The 8,711-nt window shown below is 41.0% G+C and overlaps 1 protein-coding gene across 1 annotated transcript; it reads left to right on the forward strand.

Annotated features, from left to right (window-relative positions):
* Nucleotides 1–3,043: 3,043 nt before the first annotated feature.
* Nucleotides 3,044–5,397, forward strand: TP53RK (TP53 regulating kinase). Its single transcript, XM_020779549.3, has 2 exons — nt 3,044–3,325; nt 4,777–5,397. The coding sequence occupies exons 1-2, from the start codon at nt 3,073–3,075 to the stop codon at nt 5,253–5,255; spliced, it is 732 nt and encodes a 243-aa protein (XP_020635208.3). The 5' UTR covers nt 3,044–3,072; the 3' UTR covers nt 5,256–5,397.
* Nucleotides 5,398–8,711: the final 3,314 nt, after the last annotated feature.

Below are 8,711 nucleotides of genomic sequence, written 5' to 3' on the forward strand. Positions count from 1 at the left end.
CTTAAAGTAGAAACCCTACAGCTGCACCAAAAAGGTCTAGCTTGGCCACAGATCAGGGTTGGGCTGGAGCATATTTCTCCAAGCATTTTGTGGCTACTAAGACAGAGATTGCACTAGACTGCTCCAGAAGCAGTCCAAATTGTAATCTATTTCTCCATGTGACCACACCCTGAATATACCTTTAATATTACTACAAAAGTGGATTTAAAATACCTATACAGCCAATGAAGCAAAATAGTTGTACGACTGAAAACACAGGTATGGTTTACAACTACAACAAAATATAGTGGGTAAAAAAAGGGATGAGCTGTGTGGCCATTACAAAATACAAATGCAAAAATAGGTGATACTTTTGTAGGCCACTAATAAAAAATATTACTCTATGTGAGCTTTCATGGGTAAATCCCACTTCTTCAGAGCAAGTACCAAAAGTCAAAACATTTGTGGAAGAAGGAATTTGCCAGGAGGTTATTCTTAGGTGTAAAAGTTTTAGCCAGATGAATTTCACCAGGCACCTCTGTCTTAAATGAGGCAGGAAGTTTTTTTTCTAAGCCATCTTGTTCCAAGCTATCTCGGAGACTGTCTCTCCCATTATGAGCACGCTCAGGTATTAAGATTATCAGGAGAGGCCTTTCTCTTGTCTGCCACCTTCACAGGTGCATCTGATGAGGACACGGGAGAGAGGCTTCTCTGTGGCTGCTCCCAGACTCTGGAACTCCCTCCCACAGGAGGCCAGACTGGCCCCATCTTTGCTGTCCTTCCGCAGGCAAGCAAAGACCTTTCTCTTCAAGCAAGCCTTCCCTCACTAACTAGCTATCTGTGATTTTTAGATAGATTGCTATGCTTTACTGGATTTTTAATACTACCTGTGTTTTCCATTTTTGTGTTTGCCATTTCTCAGAGTTGCATTAAAAAAAACTTATATCCTTATTGATCTTTGCCTTAATATTGCCTGTTGATGATGCAAGATGCCTATTTATTCATTGTTTGTACTTCTAAATATTGTCTTTTAATGATATTTAACCTCCATTGTACACTCACTCTTTTCAACTGTAAATACTGTCTTTCATTGTTGTAAGCTGTCCTGGCTCCTTTTCAAGGAGAAAAGTGGGGTAAAACATTTTAAATAATAAGTAAATAATGTTCTGGTGAGGTAAAGTAGACAAGACTCACTTTTTAACAGTCTGTCATATACTGTATTCCCAGCAGGTAAAAAACTAGTAGTGCAGGTGAGTCCGGTTTAGTAGTCTCTGTGGTATTAGGTTTTCGACTTGCAGGGTGCTTTTCAAGGAGAAAAAACTTTTACAGTATCACACATATGCCCAGTAATGTAATACAGTTCATTCTGTTCTATTGCACATTCAATTAGGTGTTATAAAGATACAAATGGGTCTTATAAATGGCCACTTTCACAGTTCCTACTATAAGCAAGAAAAATAGCCATAGTTGTTTAGTCATTAAGTTGTGTCTGACTCTTCGTGACCCCATAGACCAGAGCACACCAGGCCCTCCTGTCTTCCACTGCCTCCTGGAGTTGGGTCAAATTCATGTTGGTCGTTTGGTGACACTGTCCAACCATCCCGTCCTCTGTCGTCCCCTTCTCATCTTGCCTTCACACTTTCCCAACATCAGGGTCTTTTCCAGGGAGTTTTCTCTTCTCATGAGATGGTCAAAGTATTGGAGCCTCAGCTTCAGGATCTGTCCTTCCAGTAAGCACTCAGGGTTAATTTCCTTCAAAATGGATAGGTTTGATCTCCTTGCAGTCCAGGGAACTCTCAAGAGTCTCCTCCAGCACCACAATTCAAAAGCATCAATTCTTCTATGGTCAGCCTTCTTTATGGTCCAGCTCTCACTTCCATACATCGCTACTGGAAAAACCATAGCTTTGACTATGCAGACCTTTGTCAGCAAGGTGATGTCTCTGCTTTTTAAGATGCTGTATAGGTTTGTCATCACTTTCTTCCCAAAAAGCAGGCATCTTTTAATTTCATGGCTGCTGTCACCATCTGCAGTGATCATGGAGCATAGGAAGGTAAAATCTGTCACTACCTCCATTTCTTCCCCTTCTATTTTCCAGAAAGTAATGGGACCAGTGGCAATGATCTTAGGTTTTTTTGATGTTGAGCTTCATACCATTTTTTGCGCTCTTCTCTTTCACCATATAAGTAGCCATATAACCAGGTACAAAAATAGCCTCCTATTTTAAACTGTGGATCACCCAGAATGGAATGGTCAAAGGTGAAATACCAACAGACTAAAATGCATCCATTCTCTTCCAGATTAATGATCATATCAACATCATATCCAGTATGTCCCAGACTGGGTCAGAGAACCTCTTTGAGAGTACCTACTGAGCAGCAGCAATAGTGGAAGGTGATATTAGCAGAGGATATTTCAGACACAATTGCAGTGACACTGAAGCTAACTTTTATTAGTACTACGCAGAATGTGACAATGATACATTACTTGGAGTTCTTCACACCTTACGATGTTTCAACAATAGAAATTGAAACAAGAAATAGTGTTGGCAAATGTCCTGCAAGTGAAAAGCAATCGCACACTGAAACGCAACCACATGGGATGGCAGAATTCAAAAACAACTCATAGAATCCTATGAAGCCAGCAACCTGTTTATTACAAATACATGCTTGAAGTAACTAAAGAGACAATTATATGCATAGACTTCCTTGGAAGTGTCCCTTTTTGAGAACAGCGAAACTTCCTTCTAAGTAGTAACACACAAGCAAGAAGCAGAGCTGGAACGAATAAGACCCACTGAGTCCGATCAGATTTACACTGGAATAAGGCTAGGTAGGCTGTCAACAACTAGTCAGACTGCCTCTACCACGGTCAATAAGCGCTGTTTGAGGAGTACAAAACAAACAAAAAAAGCCAAATAGGTCGCCTCACAAAGGCAGATTTTGACTTAAACTTTTTCAGGCTTAAGGGACGATTTCTTAAGTAAGCAATGACTAAGCCTCTACGGAAATGGCTCACAGTACGTCGCTGACGTAGTTCTACGGACTACGCATGCGCAATACAGCAAGCACGGCCATAGCCGTTTCGGCCATCATGGCGGGTCCGGGTGCTGAGGGGCGCTCGGCCGACCCTGAGGCCGAAGTAGTAACTCCTCCGCCCATGGCGGGGTTGGAGCTGCTACAACAGGGGGCTGAAGCCCGCGTCTACCGGGGCCAATTCCTAGGCCGCCCGGCAGTGATCAAGCACCGCTTCCCGAAGCGTTACCGGCACCCGATCCTGGAAGAACGACTGAGCCGGAGGCGAACGGCGCAAGAAGCGCGCTCGCTGCTGCGCTGTCGGCGGGCAGGTGGGGGCGGGGCTTGGACGGGGATTGGGCGAGAGGAGAAGCCGCGGAAAGTGGGCGGGGGGGGGGAGAGAAAGAGGCTTTCGAAAAGTCCTTCGAAGTTTGTGAATGATCGTATTAAGTCTTTCCCATAAACTAAGAATGTGATCGGGGTTGTTTTTTTTTCAAGCAACAAACACGCAATTGGGTTTGTTTGTTTGTTTGTTTGTTTGTTTGTTTGTTTATTTATTTATTTATTTATTTATTTATTTATTTATTTATTTATTTATTTATTTATTTATTTAATGTATATGCCGCCCACTCTACCCAGAGGTCTCTGGGCGGCTTACAATAATTAAAATTCAATACAATAAAAATAAAATGATTAAAATACAATTAAAATTCCCATCATCAGGACCCACAGTTGATGTTATTTCAATTAAAAGCCTTCTGGAAAAGGAAGGTTTTGACGTGGCGCCGAAATGTCATCAAAATATTTTTACCCTGCCTTGCTCCTTAAAAGGACCCATGGTTATGTTCCAACAAGTTTTTTTCCCCTGGGGGCTAAAACTGCAGTTGCATGTCTGGAGCGATGTGAAAAATGCAAGACGGGGAAGGCGGACGACTAAGCAGACATGGTTCACTGTGTTTCTACACTTCGCAGTTCACAAGATCCATCTCTTCTCTCGGTTCACTTTTATTGGAAAGATTGGAATTTGAGTATTGTGGGGGTCGGGGGGGATTCAAATGGAAAAGAAACCATTTGGTGGGTTTTGAATGTGGGGGGAATGTGAGATTCCCGGTCTTTGGGAAATAATAATTTTAACAATTATATAAATGTATTTATTATTTATTTATTTAACTTTCCTATTCATTTTGGGAGAGTTATCAAAATGGGGTTTTAATACAAAACACTGCTTTGCTTCATCATAAACTATTCTAGATTCTTGGCTTTATCTCTCCACTGTTGCTCAGGGTAAAAGCTCTTAGGGTAGGAATGCAGGAATCCCTCAGGTGGGCCTCTGGCTAAGTACTTTTTATTTATTCATCTCCAAAGCTTTGCAAAATTTCTGGGGAGTTACAAAGCTGAGCACCTGAAGACGACACAGGTCAGTTAGGAGTGTTTATTCATTTTGTGCTCCAGTTCTTTGAAGCCCCAAACAGGTATTCTATGAGTGAGATTTATGAGATCTTATGGAAGCTCCTTTCCTGTCCACACTCTGTTCCCACATGTCTTGCTTCCTCAAGAAAGGGAAAGTGTTAAAGTGGACAGCTGTAGTTTATATACTGGCTTTCTAAGAGTGTCGTTATGATATAGTGGTTAATAATATTTACCATGTACCATCAGGTCAATTCTGACTTATGGCAACCCTTTTCATGGTTTTTCCAGGTAGAGATGGAAAGGAAGGATACAAATGTAACTAATAACTAACTATTAACATAAAACTAACAGTTGATTGTCCTCCTCTTTTTAGGTATTTCTGCTCCTGTTGTATACTTTGTGGATTATGCTTCCAACTGTATCTATCTCGAAGATGTTGTTGAATCAATTACAGTGCGGGACTATATCATCTCTGAACAACAATCTGGAGAAAATCCCAGTAGCCTTACTTTATTAACAGAGAAGATAGGTGAGATGTTGGCACGGATGCATGATGAAGATCTTGTACATGGGGATCTCACAACATCAAACATCCTTTTGCGACCACCAGTGGAAAAGCTGGATCTAGTGTTAATAGATTTTGGATTGAGCTTTATTTCTGCACTTCCTGAAGATAAAGGTGTTGATTTATATGTCTTGGAGAAAGCTTTTTTGAGTACCCATCCAAATACGGAGACTCTGTTTGAAGCTCTGTTGAAGAAATACTCGGTTACATCTAAAAAATCGGCTCCAGTTATTAAAAAACTGGATGAAGTACGGCTAAGGGGACGGAAGAGATCCATGGTTGGATAAAATAACACAAAAAGCATGCAAGGCTAAGGGAAAGAGGTTTTACTCAGTATGCAATTCAAATAAAAGTTTCAGTTATGATGCATTATAAAATAAATTGTTTGCATTGTTTCACATTTATACAATAAAGCTGGTTGTGGTTTTATGGCTATGATCTGATTACTGCTTTAAGATACTGCTTTATTTTCCTAAAAAAGGAAAACATTGCATTTTTTTAATGTTAGTCTTAAACAGCCAAGTCATGTAGTCCTTCCAGCTGAGCCCAGGCCAAGATTGACAGAATTGTATGCAGTTCACAAGACTATACATGCATCACAGCCTATTGTGGTCTTTAAAAGAAAGAAATAAACATCCTGACCTTATGTGGAGTCTGGCAGTCCTAAAACCTCTGAACACGCCGCGGGGGGGGGGGCAAGGAATCCTCCGGTGAGGCATGCCCTTGCCACTTCCCCGGATGACACACGATATCATGGCTGTTTGTGAGAACAGCCAGTGGGCGTGGAAAACGGACGGTATTTAAAGTAATGCACTTCTCGTGACTTCTTCCTTGTTTGTCATAGTGCGGATTCGACAGGTACGGGAACCGGAATTTGATGGTAATGGCAGGAAATTGTACTTCATCTGAACTCCCAGCACTGTGGATCAGGCGATTACAGTGCTTAGAGGGAAAGATGTGCTGGGCCCGTCGGCACAGAAAGAGTGGCAAGGGGTCCGTGGCAAAATGGGGACTGATAGTTATCCCATGGTAATTAAAGAAGGGATTAACTGAGGCCTGGGTTCAGCCTATTTGCCGTTCGATGGTCAATTGAGATCCCAAGATGGAAACCTGAATCCGCACTACAGCAGGACCCCCCTTTTGCTGAAGGATTGGCAATATTCATGAGAACAATATTTAATAAAGTGTGGCCCGTGTTTAACCCATACACTTGGTCTCGCATGGTTATTCTGGAGTAAGGGGTCAATACTCAATGGCCAGTAACCTATTGCTAAATGCAGAGGGGAAGTGCAGTTCTGTAAGTAGATCTGGCAAACTTCCTGTTGCATGCACATTCTCACTGACTGCAAGATTAGTAACTCACTTACAAGGGCATAAGATTCATTGAATCCAGTTGGTTTTGCTTCTGAAAAATATAGGAGAGGCTTATGGAGCTGCAGTACTAGATACAGTTAATAAGTTACATTGACTGAACAAATTTAGGATTGTGCTGTATGTTTTAACAACCATTGCTAATAAAACTAACAATTGCTTGTCATTAGCTTCTGTGGTTAAAATAAGAATTTTCCTTATATGGGCTTTTAGGTCATGTGATTTATGACTGGCTCTTAACAATAGGATTTTTTCTTTCATATTAGATATTTTGTTACTATTCCTTCCTCTCAGTTTTGTGGAACAAACAGCTACGTTGGCCACATTCTAGCTGAAGGGGGTTAAGTATGCCTAAGGAATATTATTACAGTATTTCAAATGTTGTTGCCCTGCATTTTTGTCTTACAAGAGACAATCAATAATGGATGGCTCATGATAAGCATAGCACAATAAAATACGTTATAAAAAGATAAAAAAAGAAAGCCTACAACTACAAAGCATACATGAATTTTAAAAAAAAACCTGCAACAGAATGGGAAAGATACCTATATCTGCAACAGCCTATCCTAAGACTCATACTGTACCCCAAAGCCTTCCCTAATGCTGATGTTTTTCTTGTTTGAAAGAAAAGCAGAATGAGTTGGGAGGGCATTCTACAGTTGAGGTACCATAACCAAAATGGTCCTGTTTCATATACCACCTGCTTTGGATGTCAGGATGCAGAGTTTCAGTTATTGGCTCTAGTCATCTAACTTTTTAATACCAGCCACCAGGGGTGTACAGCTAGATCATTGGTTCTTAACCTTGGGTTACTCAGGAGTTTCAGACTGCAACTCCCAGAAGCCTTCACCACCAACTGTGCTGGCTGGGGTTTCTGGGAGTTACAGTTCAAAAACATCCGAGTAACAAAGGTTAAGAACCACTTTGTTACTCAGATGTTTTTGAACTGCAACTCCCAGAAACCCCAGCCAGCACAGTTGGTGGTGAAGGCTTCTGGGAGTTGCAGTCCAAAACTCCTGAGTAACCCAAGGTTAAGAACCAGTGAGCTAGATGACTGAACCTTATACAACATTTCAAAAGTTAAGAGAAGCAAGACTCCATTAGATGTCATACGTTTCCACTCTTAGATGCATGCACTTTGAACCATCTACTCTTTTCCTTCGCATAAATACTGTACTAGTAAAATGGAGATGTCATCATACTTTCCAAAGGTGAAAGCCTAATCTTCAAAATGAACAAAACCGGGGAATTTAAATACGATTAAATCAGGGGTCGTACTATATCTGCTTAATGGGGAGGAAGTCCCAACTAATTCAGTGACACTTTGAAGAGACATGCACAGGATTGCACTGTTAAGGCTACAGTTATATTCACATTGAGAATAACCTCCAATGAAATTTAAATTACATTAACACAGAGAGTGGAGGGCTGCGTGGTTTTCTCCTCTCCAGTGCAACAGCTGCAGGGCTGATCCTACTATTAGGCAGACTGGGACCTCGCCATGCCTCAGGCAGCAGAATATTGTGGCCTGTCAACAAGCTACTTCTGTGCTGCCAGCAACAAATGCTTGCCAACAACTAATGCACCACAAGGATGTTATCATAATATGGCATGTTTTCTTCTCCAGGTTCCCCTGGCTTCCATCTTGTCACCAGGCAGGCAGAAATCCATGCGTGTTACACCACTTATCTCAGCCTAACACTGCTGTGAAGGGGAAACTGCCTGCTAAATATGTGCCTGTTGTACAGCCTTCTCAAAGGAAGGGTAGCAAATACAGATACATTTCTAGGGGCTCTTGGAATACTGTATGCAGATCTTCATTAGAGCTCCACCCTCTCTTGTTAAGGACTTTGATTTTACATTTGACAGCATACTTTGGTGTAAGTTGGGTAAGCCTTGGTTGGACACGTGGATTTTCTAGGTCAACCCTATGCATTACATGGAAATAAGTGCTCAATGTCAGAGGTTGTGAGTTCGATTCCCCACTGTGCCTCATTGATAGGCGCTGGACGCAGTGATCCCTAGAGTCCCTTCTATCTCTGCAGTTGTAAGATTATTATTATTATTATTATTATTATTATTATTATTATTATTATTATTATTATTATTATTATTATTATTATTATTATTATTATTATTATTATTATTATTTGTTGTTGTTGTTGTTGTTGTTGTTGTTGTTTGATTGATTGATTGATTGATTGATTGATTGATTGATTGATTGATTGAAGAGAAAGGGAGAGTATCAGGAAAATGGCGAGTGTACCTATTCAGCACCCGATTTTCTTAGGCTGTCTCAAGTGGCTGCACACCCTGCCCACGTCGCCTCCCTTCTCTCGTCATTTGCAAAAACTTCAAAGACGAGGAGATGA

The sequence above is a fragment of the Pogona vitticeps genome, chromosome 4, assembly GCF_051106095.1.
Source record: "Pogona vitticeps strain Pit_001003342236 chromosome 4, PviZW2.1, whole genome shotgun sequence".
Classification (NCBI taxonomy): domain Eukaryota; kingdom Metazoa; phylum Chordata; class Lepidosauria; order Squamata; family Agamidae; genus Pogona; species Pogona vitticeps.